At 40.7% G+C, this 26,911-nt stretch overlaps 1 protein-coding gene across 7 annotated transcripts; it reads right to left on the bottom strand.

The window, feature by feature from the left end:
- Positions 1-470: 470 nt before the first annotated feature.
- On the bottom strand, positions 471-23,599 carry aifm3 (AIF family member 3). 7 transcript variants are annotated; one of them, XR_003751216.1, is made up of 21 exons: positions 22,704-22,963; positions 14,992-15,207; positions 12,002-12,218; positions 11,659-11,768; positions 11,306-11,415; positions 11,173-11,217; positions 10,996-11,092; positions 10,780-10,892; positions 7,546-7,632; positions 7,347-7,438; positions 7,119-7,249; positions 6,871-6,986; positions 6,351-6,422; positions 4,923-4,986; positions 4,608-4,684; positions 3,524-3,641; positions 3,334-3,432; positions 2,755-2,830; positions 2,522-2,653; positions 2,212-2,444; positions 471-1,990 (listed from the first exon to the last, which is right to left on the bottom strand). XR_003751216.1 is itself a non-coding variant. In XM_028995891.1 (21 exons), exons 2-21 carry the CDS (start codon positions 15,020-15,022, stop codon positions 1,948-1,950), a joined length of 1,824 nt encoding a protein of 607 aa, XP_028851724.1. In that variant the 5' UTR covers positions 15,023-15,207; positions 23,327-23,599; the 3' UTR covers positions 471-1,947. The 7 variants fall into 7 exon arrangements, 6 of the variants coding, with proteins under 6 accessions (XP_028851724.1, XP_028851723.1, XP_028851726.1 ...); XM_028995891.1 differs by lacking the exon at positions 22,704-22,963 and adding an exon at positions 23,327-23,599 and having other exon boundaries at positions 2,212-2,232; positions 2,549-2,653; XM_028995890.1 differs by having other exon boundaries at positions 2,212-2,232; positions 2,549-2,653.
- Between the last annotated feature and the right edge of the window lie 3,312 nt (positions 23,600-26,911).

Below are 26,911 nucleotides of genomic sequence, written 5' to 3'. Positions count from 1 at the left end.
GGGTTGATCATATTCACTTCTCCCTGTTTATGATTCTTTCTCAGTAATAATATGTCAGTGTTATGGTGCTCTTTACAGATCTTGTGTGCTCTGTCTGTGTACAACAGCGAATGTCAACCTTTCATGTCCAAACTAGTTTTAATTTCCAGCCTGAAACTGTGACTACCCTTGCTTAAAGTTTATAGGGTGGAAAAAAACGTTCTGGTTTTGTGCATCTCTTAAACAAAATTATTAATAAAAAGTCTCTTTCTGATGTTAATTGGGATTGTTCTGCTGTCTACCTGCAATTCTTAGAAATGGCATTCACTGCATTATACATATAAACACAATAACGGCAATCTTGAAAATATTGGGGTAATAAGGAAAATAATCCGGAATCAACACCAGTCTTTTTTTTTTTTTTCATTTGGTAGAAAATAAAAGCAAATTTATTTTTGCAGTAGGACCAATCCCAATATAACCAGGCCACAAACCTCAGCTCCCTGAGTTAGTAACAGAATAAGAGAGGACATCTACCAAAAAATAGCATTCAGGAATTATTGCATACCATCTAGAAAAAAAAGAAAGAATCATTTAAAGAAATGTCAGAAAATACAAGCCTATTTCATTTTATCCCACTATCATTAATATAGATAACGTCTATTTTTAAATATTAATTTGTGCAATTGACTAGCAAGGCAACAAGGGTCACCCTTAGCAAGAGGTAAATTGTATTCCTTGCAGGAGCATTATGCTAGAAACATCAACGTCCAAGGCGTGGATTTCATGCAGTTCTGTGAAAACAAGATGGTACCTTCTGTAATCACAAACTGAATTAACATCTTTTTGTTATATTTGCGTTCATCTGATGAAAACTTTGTTGTGCAAATGAATGTTTACATATGCGTGGTGCTTCCAGAATCTCTGAAAAATGAATACTGTATCTGAGCAATATTTGGCCATGACAGATGTACACATTTGTCAGAATGCACAGCAGTCATTAAATCAAACACTAATCAGCCACAACATTAACACCAGGCAGGTCCCCAGTGGTCTACCCAATACAGTTCTGACCCTCCGAGACCCCTGTTGTTTGCTTCAGTTGAGGTCTGAGGAGCTTGAAGGCCAAGCCAACACCTTGAGCTCTTTTTCTTTGTTCATGAAACCTCTCCTGAACTATTTGAGTGGCTATGAACCTGCCACCAGTTACCTGGCCAGGCCACCGTTTACCCCCGCATACAGGGAACACCCACACAAGATCTGCTGTTCTGGAGATGCTCTGACCCAGTTGTCTTGTATCGCTGTTTAGCCCTTTGTTGCTTGGATGCTTATATCTGAGCATTTTTTACTTCTATCACATCAAGATCAGCCTGTCCTCGTCTCCACCCCTTGACATTATAACAGATATCAAGGTAATCAATACACTTTGCCTCTCACTGTGTTTGTTGCCTCAGTTTAGTGTATAACTTTATGATAAATTTCTCTCCTATGCAATGAAAAAAATCCAAAAGATTCTGTAGGATCTGTATGGTCCATCAGGTCATCGCTATATACAAATTGCATGTACAAAAAAGAGAAAAATGGGGAAAAAAGCAATACCCTTATTGGCCCCAAAATATAAACAATGTGTACAGGTAGATACATCATGCCCAGGCAAATTCAAAGCTCTGTATTGTTTTGATGCCAATTTGGACAGAACCATAAAATGCCATACAGTTATGTTTTTTTTTTGTTAGTTTTTTTTTTTTAATGGGGGTGCTTGGAGATCCGCTTATGGCTCATTCAGCTGCAGTCCTTGAAGGATGAACTTTTTTACATGTCCATAGCATCCACAGCCCACAGATTCAGTAGAACTCAGATGTCCATAGCAACCAGGTTGGCTCTTCAACAACTCAGCAGCGTGAGCGTCTCTTTTCATGCATCCTGCTGTGGTTTTTAAAACCTGACTTTCAAATCAGGTCACCATGCTCATTGTGAGCCCTTGTCTATTAACCAAGACATGTCCCCTGTCCTGCAGGAGAAGAGAGGTGACAAAAATCAGTGTCAACATCCACTAGAGTGCCACAAGCAAGAATCGCTTATTTCGCTCAAGTGCCAACAAAAGTTCGCTTGAGATGACGTGACATTGCAGACTTTTTCAGCCATTTTCTTTTCCCAATTTAAAATGTGCCCAGCTCAACTAAAAGCTTTTCAGCAAGGCTTTTTCAAATTTAGAAATGTATGGTTTCATACTTGCCAAGTCGAGTAAACATCCTTTGTGTGTGCAGAACAAGACAAATACAAGTACATTGGATCAATAGAAGTAAAATCATGCATTACTGCTAATACCTTATTGCTTTATGTAAGTAATTACACTTGTCTAATACCAATAGTTTTTTCCCTGCATTTGAATGAAAAACGTATTTTTCTCTATTGTCAAGTTATACTAATGTTGATAGCTAACAATAACTAATATCAGAGATGCTGACAAAATATAGCATGTTGCATTCTATTGAGCACATCATATTATTCATGGCACAATGGTCAGAATTCAAAATATAGTAGCTTTGGTGCCAGAGCTAGCACTTACTCCACATCGCGTTTCTTAATCGTCTTTCCAGAGCCAAACACCTCCGCCACACGCGACACTATAGGGTCATAGTTCATGCTTGCCACAGCAACCACCTCCTCACTCCTACAGGGAACAAAAAGAAGCTCATAACGCTCAGACGCACTAACTCAGCCGAGGCTATGCACACATCATAGGGCAGGTTAGGATAATGGTTCTCTCCATACTTAGTGTAAAACGCCACAAACTTCAGGTCATCCAAATCGCCCTGGATGACGACGTCATCAAAGCCATCACCGTATCCTTGATGAAAAATAACAATAGACTTTAAAACCATAATACTACCTTTTATACTGAATTATTCAATTTTGTAAATATTGCTGGAGAACACAGGAGAACTTTATTTTTTTGTCAGGCAATCATATTACTGCGTCTGACGTTTGAGCCAAAATTTAATGGGAAAGATCCCTTGACAACAGTACTTAAAAGGGTCTAAACTTTTTCCCAGGCATCAACAATCAATCATCAGACTCCTCCCATTTTAGGGGACAAAACTGAAGCTTGTTTTATGAATGACAGGGTCAGTTAGTTGCTCTTCTATGAGATCCCGATAACTACCAAGCTGTTGTGTCCTGTTTTATCTATTTATGTAAATCCTGAAGAAACCCTTGATTTTACACTGGCGAACAAGCCCCAAACTTTGAAATCAGTATCTGCAAAGACTTAGAACTCATGTTGGTCATTAAAATCTATTAGATTAATGCATTTTTGCCCTATTTTCTCAGAACAGTAAGGAAACATAGTACCTGCATAGCGAATGCTTTTCCCAAACATGGCCGTCCAGAAATAAGGCACTGTTTTAATCTCAACAGACCTTCCCATCATGCCAAGTGCCGCCACCCGCCCTTTGGGAAAGAAAGGATGCGGAGATGAAACCAAAGTGATTGGGTGAGAAACTGCAGCGGGGTTTTCTGCGTGAATCTTCACATCTCTTACCGTGCACATGAGCCATTTGCCAGTGAGGAATGTTCACCTTCTTATTGCTGCGCAGCAACAGCGGGAATGCGGTCACATCTCCTCCAGCAAAGACGCCTTCCACATTGGTTTGCATTGTCTGAAGTGACATCAGAAAAAATGAAAACCGTCAAAATAGTTGACTGGACACGTCCAGCTAGTAATGCTTTCAATGTCCAACACAAAAGTTACAGTGGGTGCGTAAAGTATTCAAACCCCCTTAAAGTTTTCACTCCGTGTTATATTGTAGCCATTTGATAAAATCCTCATTAATGTACACACAGTTTTTCTGTCATCAATTCTGTGTTTTTCTGCCAATATGGGGTGCTGTGTGTACATTAATGATGCAAAAAATAACTTAAATGATTTTAGCAAATGGCTGCAATATAACAGAGTGAAATATTTTAGGGGTCTGAAAACTTTCCGTACCCACTATATGCAAAGTAAGATACACTTCCATTCAAAAGTTTTGGGTCATTTGAGAATTACTTTTTCCATGAAAATAGCTTGAATAGACATTATTACTGATTATTACAATATTTAATAGACATACATTTTTGCAATGTTCTTTTTTAGTCAGATTTGTCCAAATTTGTAGAAATTTGCCAATGTGCAAATATCCATCTTGAACACAGGTGGTGTGTTCTGAACTCACACTGAATCACACACTGTCACTCTCTCAACCACTTGATCCACAGGATGTCACCCAGGGTGGGGCACCAGCCCATCTAAGGCTGCACATGCTAAGGCTAAGCCCATCTAAGGCTGCACCAACCCACCTAAAGTCCCAACGTGGGGAGAGCATGCATGTATTCAAACACCCTGTCCTGGAAATGCAATGCAATTCCCGCTCTGCCACCATAGATGCTAAATCATTTTGAGTTTAAATTGTTACATTTGTCAACAGCCATTTTCTGCACCAAAAATAAAGGACCCAGGTGCTCAGCATAAACACTCCAAGAAGAGGAAAAGGAGTACTGGCACGCCTGAAAATTTAATTTGCAGCCTGACAGTTCCCGAATGCTGCATGCATTGCACAGATTACATTAAATGCCGACTACAGTACCTTGTTGACAGTGATAAAGCCCTTAGAGTCCATGTGCACCCCACTTTGCTTCAGGAATGAAGTGGCTGGGCCTGATCCTACAACAACACAATCCATTATGCAGAGACTTCATTCACAGTGTACAGAATTTGATGTACTCTTTTCTGCTTCTGCTGATAAACCCCATATTGTATTCCTTATACTACTTATACATTTAAAAAAGTAAATGTACTGTTCGCCCATAATACAGACATAGACCGAGCCATGGATTGCAAAATATAGGTTAAAGCTGAGATGTGGGTCAAGCATAAAACCTGACATCAGAATAGAGCTCACCTGTGCCGAGGATGCACACATCTGCCCTTAAGACCTTGCCACTTTTAAGGACCACTTCTTTTAACTACAGGAATCAGATATGCAGACACAAAAGATCACACATATATCAATATTCATGCTTCAATATATAATGCTGCACAAGACCAGATTTTTGAGTAGAGAAATTGATCATTGGCGTGCATCACTAATCATCACAATAGAATAAACTGCAGGAGCTCCGCAACATTTTTAATCATAGGGTCTGAGTCTTTCAGAATAAGTAGTAACATTTATCTGATGAGCGCAAACGTACGCACATATGTTTCATTTATTTCTGCGGCCACTGGGTGAGCTGTGACGCTCATGGAGACGTAGGTGGCCTTATGCCGGCATGCTTACAAACTTAACTGCCTGATGCTTCTGGGGGTCACAACTATCCCCTAACTGAATGGTTGATGGCACTAACCATTATTGTGATAAGGTTTTTGTGTTGGTGGTTTGCTGTAGGGGCTTTTAGTATTTTTGCATGAAGAATTTGCTTTGAAAATATTCATGTATTTTCGTGTGTGGTTTCCTGTGTTTTTGTTTGATTGTGAAATGATGCATGATGAGTATCGATATTTTTTGCTGAGTGTTGGTTTGACCCAGAAGGAGGGGCTACAGGAGGTGTGAGCCTGTATTATGCCTGGAGGATCCTTCAACCAGGGCAGCTGAGGCCGGAGGGAGACGGAGCAGCTGGTGTGACATTTCACTGTGGAGACTAGCGAGGTCTCAGTATTGATGCATGTTTTCTGTCCTTTTCACTTTGTATATTCTTTTTAAATATTTGCACGTTTTTCGATTTCACTTTTTGGGAAAAGAAAAAATATATATATTTCATTTGGAACCTCCACCAGGGATCTTGCAACAGCTGCCAGCCCACTGAATTTATTTATGTTCTGTTATATTGTTTATCTATAAATCTGTATTTTTGTTAATACATGCATCAATAAAACTCAGATGTTTAGTATGAGACACATTTTCTGTCACACTTTGCTTTATCTAAAAACAGTCTGTCTATAGTTATGCTGTATGTAAACATAATAAATTAATTTTAATAAATTACAATAAATTACATTTTAAGACCAATTTCAAGTACACACTTGAAAACAAAGGAAAAGCTGAGTTTATTCACATTTACCAAATAAAAAACATATAAAACCACCCGATTTCTCTGCTAACCCTCCAGCTAAAAATAATGTGAAGTGGGTTGTAAAATTTACATCTATACACTGTTACACCAAAACAGTTAAGTACACACACATTTCATTTCAGACATAAACATTAGCTATTTAAAAGCTATACAATAAATTTTTAATGAATTTTTAAGGCCTTAAATTCAGATTTTGAAATTTTGGAGTTTTGAGAAAATTTCGGCACGCCAAGCCGGTTCTCTCACTTTCTGGGTACCTGTCCGTGATGCCCGCACATCTCCGAGACCTCGTTCAGCATGTAGAACTTCACCCTGTTCGTCTCGAATAACTGCAGACACAGAAAGGGACACAAATGCATCTCATGGTTTAAAATAAGTGACAATTGAATTGGGTATAATTTAAATTCTGTGTCAGTGGGTGGTAGAAGAATGGGAAGAATTCAGATTTTGTGTCTGATAGTCATTGTCTTTACTATTCAGTACCATGAATGAAAATGTTACTGCATTGGGGGAACTACGGCCAAATACAAGCAACAATCAATATCTCAGTCCATTTCTGATCAGTCCAAAAACTGACTAAACATCTAGATATTTCCTGATAAAGTTCATATTTGAGTGTAAAAATCAAATGATTTGTTGATTTTATGTTTCAGGTCTCAGGATGATACAGTACACTGCACATGTCCACTTGAATTCACCATATGAGTTTCTTTGAATGAGGACAGTTCTTTCTTCCATTCTACACCCAAAATGCCCCTTAATGCTTCACTCCCGTACCTTCATTATAGCTTTTCCCACCTTCTCGCCCAGAACTTTGCGGAAGGGGACAGCCTCGACCCCGATGACAGAGACAGAGTGGGCCTTGTCTGTGAGAGCAGCTGCCACCTCCATACCTGAGCACATGCACAATACAGAAAAATATATTACATTACCACCATCCATCAGAAGCTTGTTAAAAATAAATAAATGAAAACAAATGTTTTCATGATATGAAATGAGTTGGTATGAATGGCCATGTCTCTGACCGATGAAGGATGTTCCCACAATGACGGCATTTTTATTGCTGGCTAGCTGGGCTATTCTGTTGGCATCCTCGGGGGTCCTGAGATGAAACACGTTCCCCACGTCCTTGCCTTTGTAGTTCAATGGCTTTGGCCTTCAAAGAAAAAAAGAAAGGCATAAGCACAACAAAGAATGACATTATGGCCTAAGAGCAAGGGCAAAGCGTTCTGGAGGGGCAAACAAAATCTTACTTGCTCCCTGTAGCAATAAGAAGTTTACGGTATTCCATTTTAAAGTCATCATGAAAAGTCACCGTCCTCGTCTTGACATCCAAAGACACAACCTGGCAGATGCAAATGTCCACAAGCATTTTACAGCATCTTCAGCAGTTCTTGTTGACAGGGTAGGTGTAAGGAAATGGTAAAGCGTTTCATGCAGATGCAAACCCACCTCCTTCTCTGTCAGCAGCTCAATGTCATGGGCCTGGAAGAACTCAGCTGGGCGAAGCCGAAGTTGCTCTGCTGTGCTCTCTAGGGACTGAGGAGCAGGACTTTTGTTCAGCATCAATAAAGCACACTTTGAATGATTCAGGTTATTTATAAGTCACAATGGTGCTGATTCTATACTATTTTAAAGTGTGCCAAGGTACTTTGTCAGTCACATGCATTTTTAATATATTAATACGGAGGAAAGCCTAATTAAGATAGGTCTGCAATATTAAATCACTGGGTTCTGTTGATGGGTGTGGTATGGAAAAAAAGCCAAATCCAGGATAAAAGGTCTAGTCAGCGCAAGATTTCTAATTAATTAGATCATAAATATATGTGTATGGATTAAATGACTCTTTCTGATCATTTCATTAGGTCCTATGCACTTTAAGCAGCTCACCTGTGTTAGAAAAGGGCAATGTATGCTAACATTCACTCACATCAATCACATTGTCCACTATAGTGTGAAATTAACCAGCAGAATACAAACAGGAAATGCAGACTTCTATGATCTGAATATTAAATTACATAATAAAAATCTGATTTATGTGATTTATGGAAAAGAAGGCATGTAAAAGTGATAAAATATGTCACAAAATATGTCCTGACATTTATGACACATATATACAGTGGGGCTAAAAAGGAATTGGCAGCCACCAATTGTGCAAGTTGGCCCACTTAAAAAAGGTCTGTAACACTTCAACTGTGAGAGGCAGAATGTAAAAAAAAAAACAGGAAATCACATTTGTATGATATCTAAATTATTTATTTCTATATGGGGCAGAAAAAAAGTATTTAGCACCTACAAACAAACAAGAATTTATTATCTGTATTGAACTTGTTATCTGTATAAAAGACATCTGTTCACACCTTCGAAAAGTCAGACCCCAACCTCCACCATGGCCAAGAACAGAGAGCGGTCTAAGGACACCAGGGACAATATTGTACACCTGCACAAGACTGCTTGGTGAGGGGAGATCAACTGTTTGAGCAATGATTAAAAATGTAATAAATCAGTGATCAATCTCCCTTAACCTGGGGCTCCATTCAAGATCTCACAGTGTGGGATACAAGAAGAGTAAGGAAACAGCCCAGAACTATGGTCATGGCCAAAGGTTTTGAGAATGACCCAAATAATTTTTTCACAAAGTTTGCTGCTTAGGTTTTTATTATGGAATGTTATGAAGAGTGATCAGATAAATTGCAAAGTCCCTCTTTTACCATGAAAATGAACTTAATCCCCCCAAAAATCTAATTTTCACTGCATTTTAGCCCCACAGCAAAAGAACCTGCCGAGATCGTTTCAGTGATCCTACTACACAAGTGCTGTACAAGGCTGGAGATCATTCTGTCATGAATGACTGATGAAGCATGCTGATTGAGTTAGAATAGCGGACTGGGTGCTTTTCAAATCCCTTTTTTTAAAAAGGGTGATGCTTGAAATCATTGTTCTTCCTGTTACATGGTTACGTCCAAGGAAACACTGGCAAGGATATTGCTGCGACTAAGATTGCACATAAATGAACCATTTACTGGATCGTTAAAAACTTCAAGGATAGAGATTCAAGTGTTCAAGCCTTAGGGTGCCCAAGAAAGCCCAGCAAGCATCAGGACCATCTCCTAAAGATGATCGGGGTGCCACCAGAGCAGAGGAATGGCAGCAGGCAGCCATGAGTACATCTGTATGCACAGTGAGGCCAAGACTTTTGGAGGATGGCCTGGTGTAAAGAAGGGCAGCAAAGAAACCACTTCTGTCCAAGAAAAACATCAAGGATTGAATGAAATTCTGCAAAAAGTACAGGGATTGGACTGAATAGGACTGGGGTAAAGTCACTTTCTCTGATAAAACCCATTTCTGATTCTTTGTGGCATCAGGAAAATGGTTGTCCCGAGAAGAAAAGCTGAGTGCTACCATCAGTCTTGTCTCGTGCCAACAGTAAAGCATCCTGAGACCATTCATGTGTGGGGCTGGTTCTCATCCAAGGGAGTAGGCTCACTCATAATTCTGTCTAAGAACACAGCCATGAATAAAGAATGGTACCAAAACATCCCCTGACAGCTACTTCTCCCAACCATCCGAGAACAGATTGGTGCAGAGTTATTTGATAACTAAGTAGCTTGGGGAACAAAACATGTTTAACTTAATCCTGTTGAGAAGTTGTCATCAACCCTCAAGGTGGGTGAACAAACAAAAACCCACATTTTCTGACCATCTCCAAGCATTGATAATGAAGGAATGGGTCGCCATCAGTCAGGATTTGGCCCAGAACTTTATTGACAGCATGCCAGGAGAGATGGTCTTGAAAAAAGGGCCAACACTGCAAATATTGACCCTTTGCATACACTTGATGTAATTATCAATTAAAACTTGTTTGTAATTATACTTAAATATACCACAGAAACAACAGACAAAATATCTAAAAACACTGAAGCAGCAAACTTTGTGAAAAGTTTGAAAGTGTGGCATGTGGTCAGATGAAACCAAAATGGAGCTTATGTTTAGAGGGGGAAGAATGCTGAGTTGCATCCCAAGAACACCATACCCACTGTGAAGCATGGATGAACATTATGCTTTGGTGCTGCTTTTCTGCAAACAGGATCCATATAAGGGAAGGGACGATTGGAAAGGACAAACACACTGCTCGGGCAATGAAGGATTGGCTATGTAAAAAGCATTTCAAGGCTCTGGAGTGGCCTTACCAGTCTCCAGACCTCGTTCCAATAGAGAATCTTTGCCCAGCAATAGCTCTAAAACATCACAGCTTTTGAAAAGATTTGCATGGAAGAATGGACCAAAATATTAGCGACAAACCTTTTGAAGATTTGACCTCTGTCATTTTCCAACCATGGTTACATTACAAAGTATTGAGGTGAACTTTTGCTATTGACCAAATACTTATTTTCTGCACCATTAAAAATCATTACAATGTGATTTCCTGGATTTTTTACATTCTGTTTCTAACAGTTGCAGTGTACCTATGATGAAAATTACTGACCTTTCTCATCTTTTTAAGTGGGACATATATATATATATATATGCACCTAGCATTCTGAAATATTTATGGAATGGCTCTGCCCCACTAGTTGTGTTAAGAGACTGTGAGAATGGAACCTCAAGGGAAATCATGAGTATAAGAAGCAAATATGAAGCAAAGTCAAACACTTTCCTCCATTGAGTTGAGGGCTCTGTACAAACCTTACTCAGTTTAGGTCTGTCATATGGAAAATGTTTCTCCATAGTACACATGACGATGCGATCAGTGAAGCCCTCCTGTCTTAAAGTCTCAGCACAAACTAGCCCGGCTGGGCCTGAGCATAACAAAAACAGAGATGTGTCAAAGTGTGCAAGAAGAAACTGATTTCAGGTTGTAAAGGCAAAATGAGGACATGCAAATGAGATTTAATTTCCCACCTGTTCCAATGATGAGAATGTGGCTGAAGCCTGTGTTGGAGTTTATGACGGCGGAACACTTGGACATGATCTTTGTCCGTCTTTGTGTTTGCAGGGCCTAAGAACAAAAATATATGCGTGTGTGAGGATTTTTGCTATGTGAGGGTTTTTGTCACTTCCTCAGAATTCACATTTTACCTGTTTGTTTGCCCGAATGATTACCTTGTCCTTTTCCACTCTAACCTGAACCAAAAAGAGAAAGAGATACTTTAATATCAGTTCAGAGCATCTTTACACATGAGAATGACATCTGATGAAGAAGGACGGTCACCTGGAAGGTGGGCAAGCTGTCATGGCCTGGAAAGTCCTCAATGTCACCTGTGGCGATACTAAAACAAGCGCCATGCCAGGGACACCTTACATGTCCTTTGGACAAAACACCTGGGAGTGACATAATAAGCTTTAAATGTCATTAAATGTCAATAAAAATACCTTCCTAAATCTAATATGCCTTGCTTTCTTTCATGTCAGGTATTCAAGTCAGGATGTTTGAGGAACAGTATGAACATAAAATTCCAGTTGGCATTTCACAAATGAATTAGACAAAAAAAGTGTTGATATTTCCCACTATAACCCCTTAATTTGTGCATCTTTTAACACTACTATCCTCACAAATGATCTTACCCTTTACAAGTGGTGCCCCGTAGTGTGGACACTTGTGCCCAATGGCTGAGAATTCGCCATGTTCCTTAATTAGGAGAGCCCTGCCAGCACCCAGGTCCACTTCTCGCATCCTATGTGAAGAACAGGTTCATGTTGAGTTTAACCTCCATTTTAAATGAAAAATCCCAATATTTAAGTTTAAGTAAACTTGTCATATTGCCATAATGTGTTTGAAACTAACTGTTGTTAATATGTAGGGCTTTGCACATAGTCCTTGATGTGCAAATTTGTCTCCTGTCGCAGAATAGAATCATGGGTAATTAAATGTGAGGGCTGCAGTGTCCCTTGCAGTGCAGTGACTTACTGTCCGTTTTCCAAGTCTTTAACGTGGCACACTGTGGCCTCCACATAGTCCCTGGGTTTGTGGGAGGGTCTGAAGGTGGCCGAGGCATCCTCATCTGGGGAGTGACCCAGCGCACCATTGGGTCTACAGTCAGTGAAGGGACTGGCTTTCCCATTCGGAGACATCACATCAGCCTCTTTTTCTTTCTCCAGAAGGCCGAGCTCCACCTTGACCTCTACTAAACAACATTGACAAGAAACAAAAGAAATACTGCTCTTATTACAGTTACAAAACATATCAATAAATCTAAATTATTCTAAATTTTGTAATTCTTCCATTTGTTCACAAGCAGAAATATGAATGTATAATCCGTTATCCAGCATTAGATCCATCAGTAAACCAAGAGCTTGTTGACAGTACACCAAGAAGATAGAGGTATTTGCATTTTGGAACAAATCTGTATTGATTGTGGTAGTGGAAGATGTTTTTGTTATTTCTGTATGTTGATGGTGGTGGAAAATGCTGTCAGACAATTGCAGGATGCTGGTGATCTCCTCAGCTATGCTTCTCGTGAAGTGTCAGCATGTTTCAGGACAGGTTTCATAACTGACGTCTCAAGCAATGATTCTTCACTCTTATCACCCAAAACACGGCTCCCTGAACTTCTTCAGGCTCTGTGAAATGGGCCTCGCTCAGCATTTTCACACAAAAGTTGTTCCATTGATCGTGAGCTCAATTGGATACTCACGAATGGCTCCTTTAAAATAATCATTTCTGAATGTACAGGTCTTTTATGTGATTTTTTTAAGCATATTGCAGGGCATGTGCAGATCCAAATGAGCAATTGAGTGTCTGGATATTCAACTGATATTACCAAAAACATAAGCTCTTTCATTCATATATTGATGTTTTATAATGTCAATGAACAACTAAAATTCACACAAACCAATTTGTTATTTCTAATGCACCAATATATACTTATACAGTACTGTACTGCTCTGCCCAGATTCCCAGGTTTGAGTAATGAAGAGAATGCTGTAATGGAAACAAAGATGAACCAAAAACATATATAAAAAAGACTCCTTATGGTCACATGTTGTGCTATGGGGGATTCTGAAGAATTATATGTTACCAATCAATATAAGACAAACAAATTACACAGGAGTAAAGATGAGCCCATTCTGTCGTTTCTAGCAGAGGAGGTTGTTGTGGAAACACATGCCTCAAGAGGTTTTGCTTCCTCCGTGCACAAAGGTGGTTGTGTAACCATTTTTACTGCAGTTAGGAGAGAACCAGCTCCATCTATCCACTTGGAAATATGTGCTGACCGTCCAGTTATTAGGCCTTAATCTGCCCGGAATGTTCACCTGCTGAGTGGCTCTTAATTAAATTGAATGGAAAATCATAAGAAAGTCTGCAGACTCAGGCCAGGAAATGAGAGAGAAAACACCATCATGCACTCATGTTTTTAACAGATTTGTGTTTGAAACGATACAGAAGCATATGTAATAGGAACGCCCACTACTGAATGTTGACTGCTTTTAATTACATGCCAGCATTCGTTTGTTTACACACTGGCAAGACTTCTCAAACCTTCTAACTCCTTAAAGCATTAAGGACCAATTTTCAATTACATATTCTTCACTAATGACATAGGGAAGAATGACTAATGTCCAATGACCAATTAAGTTAGTAAGAATAAGTTTCTTTCCAATAACTTATGTAAGCCATTTGAGAATTAAAAATAACCCTTGGTGACATCTGACAGAGTGACCCTCTTGATTGTGCTGACGAATGTCACAGGATTCACTGGCTATGCCTTTCCTACCTATTCAGCTGATCCTATCAGGTGACCTTATGGCCTCACGTTTCCAAACCATGGCACATCAAAACAGGTGTTCCACAAGGCTCAGTGCTGAGACCACTTTTTTTCACGCTATACCCCTTCACTCCAACTGATTATCATCAGAGGGTCAAACTGTTACCCTTGACACACTGGCACTTCTTAAAGTGATCGCTTAGCAGGCCATCATCAACATTTTCAATACATTGCAGTCTGACTAATACATGATACCCAGACATTTTCATTTAGCATTTTCATTGATATGCATGAAATATATATATTCCTGATGTCCTGGCATCAGTATAGTTTGCACTGAATACTTAAACCTGTGTGTAACTGTGTTTTTTTCTGGGAGCAATCTTTTTCCCAGATAACAATGGAGTAATATGTATACTTCAAAAAACTTCAATTTTAAAGACATTTTCAATGGATCATTGACAACTAAAATACACAGATTAGCATTAAAATCAATAAAATTGAAAAAAAATACTTGTAGTCTTGGACTAGGTTTAATCTATGAACTGGTATCTGACTTAATTATATGATCAAACATTAGTTAAATATCAGACATATTCATATGAGTAATGGTATGCATAGCATGAAATGAAATTCTGATCTCATTATACAACAGGAGAACAATAAGCAATACTGGTAAGCAATGCACGGAATAACATTTTTATTAGAAAAGAAATCTACCTCCCGGTCAAAAAATCAGCCCTTTGTGCAACTTTTCCTCTGGGCTCTTGCAGTCTGCATGTCAAGAGTTTTTATTTAACATATTCCACTCTAAACTGGACTTCTAAGCTGCTCAATTTTCTATAGATCCCCCCTGCTACGCCATTCCTCCACTCTCCTCTCACCCTTGTGAGAGCATAAAACACCAAAGGCGATGATATAAAAAATCACATTCGGATCCAAGCTGCCATTTCATCAAAAAGGGGCAGTTCAGTGCATTGTGCAATGTTAGGAGCCATATTCATATTTTACCACGTAATCTTCTTGACTACACTTGCAGTAGAGAGCATTAAAATTCCTCCCACACAAGGCTGTCAGCAGAGTCGTTCGTGTGACCTATATATAGCTGGCAAACAAGTGCCAATTATTACAGGATTTGAAAGGAGGGAGGACTTAGTGATCGGGTTGTGTTCAGGGGGCTAGCCATGGTCACCTGGTTTGGGTTTGGAGAGGCATCCTCCCATCGTGGGCCCAGAGTGAAGCCAGCAGGACCAGTTTGAAGGAAGGCCTGGGGAGGAGGAGCGAGGGTTGGGTCAGATCTTCAGGATGGCTCTCTGGACGTGAGGGTTATGCCTGGAATGCTGGAAGGGTGGTACGGGTGCCTGGAGGTGAGGGTTGGCCATTGCCAAGATCAGCTGGTCCACATTGCCTGCATATGCAAAACCAAGAAGTATTTTATTTAGTACTACATATCTACATGGCATTGCAAAAGACCAGGAAAGAAATGTTGAATTCACAAATGCAAATAACAGCTTATAATTATGCCATTATGCAACCTAACCAAACATAACACAAGAAAATAGAAAACGAAATAAATAAATAAATAAAAATATAAACCCCACTCATGTCACTATCAGTAATTTATGGATAAATAAGCTATCAAGCACTTTTGAGTCTTTGCCTCTGTGGCATTGTATGGCCTTTTCTATATTCTGTATTTTCTATATTTAAAAATAAAAATACTATGTAATTGTTGTTTCAGACAAGACATTATGTCAACCAATGAGTATGAGTGGGCAGGGCATCATTCCGTTTCATAAAACGGCACCCCAAAAACATTTGGGGTGCTGGGATCACGGGAAAGATTAATGGTGATGAAAGGAATGATAAAATAAACGTTTTTACACAGTATTTAGATTATTTCAGTGGTATGAATTACAATAGGTAATCAGTATGAAAGGACAAGAGTACGTGGTAAAAAGAGAAGTGTGTGTAGTGTTTCATACACCGTTGGTACAGGCAGGGGTCCAGATGAGGTTTAAACCCATTAACTGGGTTACAGCCTTGAGAACGGTTGCTTCAGGTAATACCCAGAAATTTCATAGCAGGTCATCATTTGAGTAATTCAGAGGATTGCATTTCAAAACACCACACTTATTCATTTTTTTTAGCTAAAACTACAATAGGTAATCCACAGGTCTGAGTCTGCAAGTGGCAGCAAGTCACATTTTACCAACAGGAGAGCAAAAAAACAAACAAAAAAAAAAACTTTGATCTGAGTTTGAGTTCTGGTTTAAAATGTTCAAAAATATATTTGATGACTGTGTTTACTACAGTTTTTTTTTAGCACCAACTGCTTCTGTGTGTACAATGTTAAGTAATATATATTTTGTTTAATAACTAAAAAAAAAGATATGTATTAGTTTCCTTTTGCCCAAATATGTTTCTCACTCCTCATCTTGTAATGAATTAGTCCTGTTATTCAGGGTGAACGCTGCCGGAGCCCACCACAGGGCACAAACACACACACACACACACACACACACCTACAGTCAATTCAGAGTCACCAATCCACCTAGTGTAGATGCCTCTGGACGGCGGCAGGAAACCGGAGAACCCGGAGAAACACGGGGAGAGCGTCTCTGCTGGACGATTGCACCAGCAGCTATGCGGTGTTTGACTGTAAATATTTATGGAATGCGGTTGTGCGCCAGCTAAACAGCTAAGACCTGGGCTGACTATGAGAGAGACTACGCTGGCTGCAGGGGTGCACACCCGCAACTTGAGTGATGCATCTAAGGAGGCAGTCGTGTGGGGTGGACACGGAGGAGCGAATGTGTTTGTCCTGCTAAATAATGAATAGCTGAACTGACTGACTAGTTCAGCTGAAAACGTACACTGCTGATCGATGGTGGTTAATATGTGGTGCAAACATACTTATTTATGAACATAACTCATTCAAGTATAAAAAATTACAGTACAGTCCCTGACAAAAGTCTTGTCGCTTGTGTACAAATTGACCTCAAGTGCCGCTGAAATATATTTCTAATCAAGATTTCTTTTTAAAGAAATGGCTCATTTTATTCCCAACAGCTTTTGTAATAATGTTTCAGTGCAAAACGTAACTGTCAAAAAATATTCTAATATTCAAAGCTTGGAAAAGCCCATTGAGTCCATTTTTGCAAAGACATAAGTGTTGTCGCCTTGTCATATGAGCTTCAATGGTGACTAATAATGGATCAATTAGGTCTCAGGTGTGTATAAAAAGAAGCCCAGTCCACTAGACCTTCACATCAACTGCAACTAGACCTCTGCAAACATGCAGATTCACCCTGAGACTAAAGTGTTGATTATCAAGAGGCTGAAGACCAGATCCACTGCTGATGTGGCAGACACCTCCAATGTGTCTCAGCGTCAAGTACAGAGGATTAAAAAAAAGATTTAAGGAGACTGGAGACGTTTTTGACAAGCCCAGGTCAGGCAGACCCCGCAAGACAACCGCTCAAGAGGACCATTTGTTGGCTCGAAAATCCAAGGCCAGCCCGTTTTCCACTGCAGCAGAGCTCCACGAGACCTGGTCACCTGAAGCCCCTGTGTCAACCAGAACAGTTTGTCGGATTCTGTTTTGAAATGGCCTCCATGGTCGAATCAGTGCCCAGAAGCCAGAACTAAACAAAAGACAATTGAAAAACCGTGTGGCATTTGCCAAGGCTGGACGCTGAAAACGTGACAGAAGGTGGATTTTTCAGATGAATCTTGTGTTGAATTCCACCACAGTCACTGCAAATATTGCAGGAGACCTACTGGAGCCCACATGGATCCGAGATTCAGCCAGAAAACAGTGAAGTTTGGTGGCAGAAAAATCATGGTCTGGGGTTACATCCAGTATGGGGGTGTGCGAGAGATCTGCAGGGTGGAAGGCAAAATCAATAGTCTGAAATACCAACAAATCTTAGGTACCTTTCATAATCCCAACCATAAAAGAGGCCAAATTCCGCAGCAGGATGGTGCTTCATCACAAACTTTCATCTCCACATCAAAGTTCCTCAAGGCGAAGAAGATCAAGATGCTCCAGGATTGGCCAGCCCAGTCACCAGAGCATGTGTGGGGTAGGATGAAAGAGGAAGCTTGGAAGACGAAACCAAAGAATATTGATGAACATGCAAGGCATGCAAGACTGCTTTCTTTTCTATTCCTGATGACTTCATCAACAAATCCTTGGCCTATGAATCCTTGCCAAACTGCATGGATGAAGTCCTTCAAGCTCATGGAAGTCATACAAGATATTAAATTTGGATCTCACAGCACCACTACTTAACTTGCTGACATAATGGGTGGTAGTAGCCTAGTGGGTAACACACTTGCCTAAGAACCAGAAGACTCAGGTTCAAATCCCACTTACTACCATTGTGTCCCTGAGCAAGACACTTAACCCTAAGTTGCTCCAGGGGGTGACTGTCCCTGTAACTACTGATTGTAAGTTGCTCTGGATAACGGCGTCTGATAAATGCTGTAAATGTAAACATTTTTGTATTTGCAGTAAATTTGTTCCATTTCTGTATAGGTGACAAAACTTTTGTCTTGCCGAAATTTGACCTTTCTGTCTTGATTAAATGATAAATATTTTTTCAGTGAAACTGATTCATTTCAATGCATTATGCATCAATTGTTAGGGTTTTAGCATTTCATGTGATCTATTTCTCACACCAATTGATTCATTAAAAGTCAGGTTAATAGCATGTGTTTCTACAAAATAGATAAGCAACAAGACTTTGTCAGGGACTGTATTTAGTAGTTATATTTATTCTATTTCTGACAGCACTCCTATTTTAGCAGCATGTCATGACGAACAGGCGTGAGGCTTTGGCTTAACTGACCCCTTATGCAGTTGCTCCGGGTTTTATAATCATGCCGATACATACTGATATATTAATACAAATATGGGCTGCCCTCATTTTCATTGGTTTAATATATTTTAACAAAAACATAAACAACTGATTATATGAAAGAAATGATACAAAAGTAATAAAATAATTTTCAGAATAGTTATATTCTGGAATTGTAACGATTAAGAACAATTACACGAGAACACATGAAGAAGGAGAAAAAGAAAAAGGAGGAGGACAATAAAACTTATGGGCAGCCATGGGGAGCAATGCTCAAAGGAACCTCAGTGTCATCTTGGCAGTTTGGACCCGCAACATTTTGGTCCATTTTCTTACCCGCTAGGCCACCACTGCCTAGGCACAACTAAATTCTAACCTAGAGAGGTTATTTCAAGAAGCAACACACCTCAAATATTGCTTTATTTGTCCCAAAAGGAGATTTGCTGTGTTGGGTTAAAAATCATACACTTCCTGCCAGAAAAATGTCTTCTTGTGTCTGAATGTTGATTTCCTAACAATCACAATGAGAAGCAATGCATCAGCCTGCCAAGCCTGCTTTCCTCTTGATAGAAACATCTTTGTATGTGTGTGTAGGTGTATGCAATATTGCCAAATAAACTGCTTTTACACACAAAACCCAATCATATATAACGTAAATAAAAGAGTTTAGATATATTTTCAATCCTTCTGTTCTTCTAAGTACCTGATGTTGAAAAGATACATTTTCACATACTAGTGCATCTTCAAAAATATTTGAATATCTGGAAAAGCTGGTCATTTGCTTTCATATTTTAATTCAAAAAGGTAAGCCTTCAAGCCCTTCAGCCCCGTATAAATGAAGCTTGACATTTGCATGTTGTGACTTGATTTCTGTCTAATTTTTTGTACATTTTTTAATAATTTGAGATACTGGATTTCCATGAGCAACACTAATGTATGTGTTATAAATGATTAACATGAAGCATACATGAAGGCTTGGCTTTCAGAATGGACTGTTAGTTCTATTATTTTGAGATGCACTAGTAGTCATCAAATGATGCCTGGAGTCATGTCAGAAGATGCTGATATGATATCAGAATGGCCGGAACAAGAATAATGGTATTTCTCACAATTCCCACACCATAACGAGGAAGGGTGGCAAATAAGCGGCTTTCAGTGTGAGCGGGAATGGCTAATCTGACACGTTTCCCATGTTCCCAGTGACAATTCTGTTTAAACATTAACATCATTTACATGTTGACCTGGCCACAGTGTTCAGACAAAGCCCAACAAAACGCTCGCATTGTGCAGCTACACTGAAGAATCTCACCCACACATCCATGCATCACGTTGCTATAGGTCACGGGACCAGCCTTGATGGGAAATCGCCCAAACAAGGAAGGTGACATGTGGCGCCAGAGCGGTGTACGTGTCACTAAAGGGGGGAAAAGGGGGTTTCATTTGCCATGGATCTTTTGAAGCCAATTGATATTCACATCACAGCACAGTTGCCTGTAAAGTGAAAAAGGAGCGTCCGACAATGCGCCCACAAACTAAACGAAACGAGGAGCGCAGCAGCCCCTGCCAGCCCTGAATGCATTTCAGGCACCACACAGCTTGTTGCAGTGGCTGTTGGAAGGGTCTCATGTCCTCGACAGAGCAGCCAGGGAAAATCAACGTGCGAGATACTACATTGCATTACTATATTTTTACAGTACAAGCTCTATGTGAGACAACGTAGCAAATTTTTTAACTTAAAACCTCTACTCTTGGCAGAAGTAGACATCGCTGTCTTTGATGCACAGTTTATGGAAATCTCCATAGCAACTGTGGGTCCCTTCTTACAAGTTCCTTATACTGCACTGGCGTATTCCGGTTTTGGTTGAAGAGAGGGAAAAGGGAGATCACAGAACAGGATTACACTCAGCAATGCAGATCTATACATTAGTGCTTAAATCATATGGCAGTTATGGTTTAATCCCCTGGAGCTGACGAGTTTTGGGTGAAGAGCAGTAAAGTGAAACGGAGGGAGGGTGCAACGTGGGTGGTCAACGTGGGTTTAGCAGTTTTTGTTGAAAGAAGCCCACGTAGGATCAAAAAAAGGCTGCTTTCACGGCAAGTCAAAGATTTTTCACTTGCACCCCAAAGTAGGTTAAGCAGATTTGGTCTTCACAACATATGACGCAGGTCCCCTGTCTCCCCGCAGGGGCCTGTCCCTGAACATGGCTAATAACCCCCTCCCCGACAGACTCACTTACGTTGGCCTAAACGCGAAGTTTCCCTGAGGAGCAGACCTGGAGTACAGTTAACAGGGTAAAGTGGGCGGAGACGCACCAAATAAACTATACAGTTTTCCATAATTACCATGGATAATGTCATATTTTAATTCTTCAACCTTTATATATTCCTGACATATAAAGTGCAGTATTTTGTGTTTTGTGCAGATGATCATGGCTGGTAGGCTGGTAGCCACAATTTAATAGTGTATTACCTTCACAATATTGTTTTAATTTATACAGTCTGCACTTGATTGGGGCTGAAGGTTATGACATTTATAATTTAATTATGAATACAAATTATCTTTTTTCACAATACCCTAAAGTCTTACATGCAATATAGCATCCATATTGTGATACAAAGATATTTGCTCCACAATAATCGTCAAAACACTAAACTGACCACCCACCATGCTGTGTTAGCCTTTAGTCTGTTGGAATTATCGTATAATATAATAATATCATAAAAAAATCTCATGATCCCATTTGTAGATGCTGCCTTAGTTGCTTGACTTGAAAGCAGAATTTACAACGTGGGTTGGGAAGGACAGTAAATCGTTCTGCAGATACCACAGGTAAAAGTTCTACACCCCAGCCATCATTGTGGTCCAACAGCCCACATCAGACGATTGCTTTAACGACTTTGATCGTTGAGCTCGGGAGATAAGGACACTTCAGACCAATCTTTAGTTATGGCCTTTAGTGAGTGGATAGATTTTTGAAAGAAAAATCTTCCTACATCATCCTACAAGGTGTTAGTGGGAGATGCTAATGAAGTCGGCACCCTGCTCTGTTTAAAATCCTGACAGGATGAGGGCCCATTAAAGGGTGCTTAGGGCCTGCCTGTGGCCCTCAGAAGTAGGTACTGGGCTTTTAATGGCCCTGATCACTGACTTGCAGAGGGCATGGTGTGTTCTCAGTATTCAGACATCTGTTCCACAGGTAAATGAACCTTTGGTTAAATATTAGAATCTTTCTGTCATGCGGATCTGATAAGAACAGAAAAAAAGAACATGAAAAAAACAACAATCTATTTTTTATGTTTTCCATCCACCTTTTTCCCACATCCCTTCCACAGCCTCCCATTATAAGTCTTTGTATTCAACAATGAACCTGAAACTGGAGTCTGGTGATTCCCTGTGAATTGCAAAATGCTCAAAGATTTCAGTTAAAGCATGCAGTGCAGTTGAGGTTGTGACCCTGGTTTTGCTAGATTTCACAATTTCATATTTTATAGTGACAAATTATTATATGTCAGTTATTTTCATGACGCATGGCATTATTGCCCTATTCTAAAGAGAATTGGCCCTTTAAGCCAATTAAGAGTCTCTATGATAATAAGTAATGATTGACCGCGGCTGTATGGGGCACTGGAGCCTGTTGTGGAAATGAGTTAAGGCAGGAAAACCACGTGGTTTGAATAGAACATTATTTCTATTCAAAAACTTTTTCAGGATACTGTGAACGTGCATAAAATGTTTAACAACCGTTCTACTATTTAGATACTAAAGGTTTACGTCGTGACCATTTCAGCTGTAAGTTCCCTTCCCTGACCCGTTGCTGTAGTCGGATGATGTGCGTGCGTGTGTCTGAGCTAGAACCGAGAAGCACGTGAAAGCGTCCGTCCGCGGCCACCACTGCGCGGCTGAGAGTGGTCGTCATCTGGCAACCCGGCATCTGCGCAGGGACAAGCGGCCGTGTTGCCAGATGATGACAGGAGGAGGAGAAGGAGCGGAGCGCCCAGCTCGTCCCAGGCTGGACGGGGGGGAAGAGGTGCAGCTTACCCCAGCTTGTTCGAAAGCAGGTGCGCTGAGTTCCCGAGCCAATCCCGAGGCTCTAACACACATTCCCGTCCGACAGAAATCCCGGTTGTTTCCCTCAAAAGTATTTCCGATTTTCTTTCCGCCCATCGGCTCCCCCTCTCCCTCTCTCTCTCCCTCTCTCTCTCTCTCTCTCTGACTGCAGCAGATGCAGTAGGTCCAGCACCACTGAGTAAATGGAACAGTGCAGCAGCGGCAGGCAGTCAGAGGTGGTCGTGTAAGCCGTTCCCTCCTGCACCCTGCACTCTCTCTCTCCCTCTCTCTATCCCTCCCTCCCTCTCTCTCTCTCTCTCTCTCTCTCTCTCTCTCTCCCTCTCTCTCTCACTCCCTCGCCCTGCCAAAGCCCGCCAATGCAGCACCGGGGATGCTTGCCAGTTTCTCAGCTATACGCAGTATTGATGGGGTTGCTGTGGGATGCTAACACAGCATGAATTCCCCCAGAGGTCCACTTTCCCCTCCCTCCAAACACACACACTCACACACACACACGCACACACACTTTCACTCCATCTCTCTCTCTCTCTCTCTCTCTCTCTCTCTCTTTCCCCCTCCCAGATTTGCTGCGAGATGTCAGAGACCCGACTCACCAGTTAATCCTGATCAAAGACCTGCTCCGCTCCCCTACTGATGCCCTCTCTGCTCCTGCTCCTGAATACGAGCGCTGCCGGCCATCAGCCTGTCCCTGGGTCGCCGTCCCTCAGTCCTGCCTCTGTGCCATCGGCAGGGGCCCGCGGCAGGCCTGCAGGTCGTGGGGAGCTCTGGCCGCAGGACAGGCTGTCATCAGCGAGGAGACGTCTCTCCTTTCATGTTCACGGCTGATGCAGTCAGCAGAAGGAAGATCGCACTTCCACACAAAGCTTTGCTTTCATCCCCCCAGCGCTGTTAGATGAATAGAGTACGGTCGGTGCATTAATCAGGAGCACTTTTCTTTTGTTTCTTTTCCTTTTCACACAATAAGTGGGGTGTGAGTTCTCAACATGGCCAGTTAACTTTATCAAGTAGACAACTAAAGTTCTATATTTAGCATAAATTACCAGGTAAAAAAAAAACAGGTAAAAAGTACCTGGTTAAGGTTATGGTCGCTTTTAACATAAGGGAGAAGTTCCATTTTTAAACACTGATAAGAAACTTCCTATCTAGTTTCTCACACTCACTCACTTATTTATAAGCAGGGTCGTGGATCTATTTGATTAAAAGTCATAATAATAAATGTTAATTTATGTTAATTGGCTAAATTTGTTCAGATTCATTACAAATATTTGCAGTTGCACCTTTCATAAAACTAGTTTGTTGGCTTCCTCCTTGCTCCATTTAAGTTTTCTGTGAAAACTGAATGTTCAAAAAAAGCATTTATAGCGCCCCCAAGAGGCCTAACATCAAAAAATGTGGAGCATCCTTAGTATAACAGGGAGAGCATTTCTCAACAGCAGTATGTTTGGAATGGGGACAAAGGTTTGGAGGGAAATGTTGAAGCATTATTAATTAAAGACAAAGAAAAGTCACCATTACTCCCACACAGTACAAGCCAAATCCTAAGTATTGCAAGTATTCTAACTGGAACAAGAACATTTCAACACATCACACTGATTCTGTCCTCACTTCACATAGACTATTAAATTATTTTAGTGACATGCAAATATATAGACAATATAGACTGGTCCCTGATTGCCCGAGTGACCTGTTAACCGAGTACTGCCCTTACAGTCACACATTCTCAGCAAGTGGACGAGCTTCCTGCTACAGAGCTCCAATATTTATTTCAATATTTAAGTCCATATGTTTTTTTAGCCAAGCACTCCATAACAGTTAAAGCATGCATGAAAGTGAAGTGAAAGTGATTTAGTTGTCACATGTGACACACCGCAGCACGGCACCCAGTGCACCCAGTGAAATGTGGTCTCTGCATTTAACCCATCCCCTGAGGGAGCTGTGGGCAGCCATGACACGTGCCCAGGGAGCGGTGTGTGTGGAGACGGCACCAGTGGCACCGGACCGATTACGGGTCCGCTAGGCCATCACTGCCCCCATATACTACTGCATATACTGTGATTTTCATCTCAGCTAGGCTGTCCTAGATGGTCCACCAGGGCCATTGTTGCACTCGACATGTACACAGGCATGTACACCTTAACCATTCAGTCCCAGCCACCCCGGATTATTTCTCTAGAAAAGTAAACTTTAGATCCTGGTTCCTGGCATTCAGCTGCTGACGAGACGTACCAGCATGAAATGTACCAGAGGGTTACCACAGCCACCAACACCCTAACGGCTGAATCTTCAGAAATCTTCAAATGGACCAGAATGGACATGCAGTGTGGACCATGACACTGAACTAAAACATACTCTGTACTGTCCAGAACCTCCAACATGGACTGTTCCTCTTTACTGTACAACCTTACAGCTATACCTATTGGACTGCTCTCTTTTTTATCTTGGTGGAGTTTTATCTTGTGAGCAGAAAGGGTCAAAATGTGTGGAGTGTCAACTGTACGGTCTGTCAAAGCGCATTGAGACATACTGTATGTTATTTTGGGCTAAATAAGAAATCAATGTTGTTGTTGGTCCCAATTACTCATAAAAGTGCTTATGATAAAACTGAAAATCTCTAATCCATCCAGTGTACGCATTTAATGAAAATGAATTGCAACTGAAGCCTTTCATAAACATTAAACATTACATTTAAACACAAAACAACACACACATCATTCATCTCAGGTACAGCATTTACAGCATTTATCAGACGCCCTTATCCAGAGCGACTTACAATCAGTAGTGACAGGAGCAACTTAGGGTTAAGTGTCTTGCTCAGGGACACAATGGTAGTAAGTGGGATTTGAACCTGGGTCTTCTGGTTCATAGGCGAGTGTGTTACCCACTAGGCTACTACCACCCCCCACACAGTTGTCTTATTAATCTCTTTAGGTCTTAAATATTAATGGTTTGAATATTGACCATAACTTTTCTTCTATCTTTCAGCCTTTTCATCCTCATTTAAACCTGAGATGTCATGTCTTAGTGTTAAGAACACAAGACAAAACGCAGCAAATGTTTTTCAGTAGATAATTTGTTCTGAATTCCTATGAATGAGCTTTAGGTGGCGCTGGTGCAATCTGCATCAGGGTGGCAGCATAAGAGCCAAATAATGTTTCAGTATTTCGCTTCTGAATAATGATATACCATCAACACACAGACCCATATTTTTTTAAAATCAAGATTCTTGACACAGCTTTAAATATATTTAACATACTACTGATATTGTGACGACCCCCTACGCCCCTTCAAGCACGGGCAGGACTTATTGATTATACAGTGCATCCAGATTTCCCACATTTTGTTAGGTTGTAACTTTATTCCCAAATTGATTAAATTCATTTTTTTCCTCAGAGTTCTACACTCAACAACCCATAATGACAAGGTGAAAAAAAAGTTTATTTGAGGTTTTGGCAAATTTATTAAAAGAACGAATGGAGTAGAACGACGTCATAAAGCAGCTATTCCCAGCCAAAGTATTCTTCCTGATTCAGCTGCCGGTGCTCCCAGCCTGACACATCCAGGTAAATGGTGATCACCTTTATTGCTTCCATCTCAGGGGTATGGAAACATCTGCTCTGGATACAGAGTTGTTAAAGCACCACAAGCCCACCCCTGCTGACTGATTATGCTGTACAAGGGTAAAAGGACAGGAATTTAACATGCATCAAGCAGACATGTCGGCCAGTTTAATTTAATTACAGGGGCGCTTCTTCACCCACGAGCCGGTGAAGCGTCCAAGATGCACCACTGAAGATTGAAGGAGACTGGCTCTGGAGTGAATAATTCATGGACATGAACAGGTTGTTTAAATGCTAATGTCAGCACTCTGCAATGGGCTTTATTCCCCACACGCACACACACACACACACACAAATTTAGTCAGCGCATGACAATGGGCTCTTCAACGGTTCTAATAACTCAGCGACAATGGAATGTCCATGTAATTCAATGACTTGTAGTGACACCAGACCAGATAACCGCTGACCACACAAGACGGCAAAAAACTGAATGAAACTATTTTTAGCTTGAGGTGACTACTAGGGTGAATGAAGGCTGCCGTACCGACTGACTGACAGACTGGCAGCCGAGCTAAATAGGTGCACTGAAGATGGGTAAACTCTGCTGGACACTGGTGAAAT

This window comes from Denticeps clupeoides, chromosome 11, assembly GCF_900700375.1.
Source record: "Denticeps clupeoides chromosome 11, fDenClu1.1, whole genome shotgun sequence".
Lineage (NCBI taxonomy): Eukaryota > Metazoa > Chordata > Actinopteri > Clupeiformes > Denticipitidae > Denticeps > Denticeps clupeoides.
This window is presented reverse-complemented; position numbering and strand designations above follow the sequence as displayed.

Bases quoted from the DNA above. Each gene is read 5' to 3' on its own strand.
- aifm3 (XM_028995891.1), bottom strand. From the start codon at position 15,022: ATGGGAGGATGCCTCTCCAAACCCAAACCAG. The intron at 11,769-12,001 runs GTAAGTCACTGC...TTCTTCACATAG, and splicing joins AAAGACTTGGAAAACGGACA to GATGCGAGAAGTGGACCTGG. The intron at 3,642-4,607 runs GTACTGTAGTCG...ATGTCACTTCAG, and splicing joins GCTTTATCACTGTCAACAAG to ACAATGCAAACCAATGTGGA.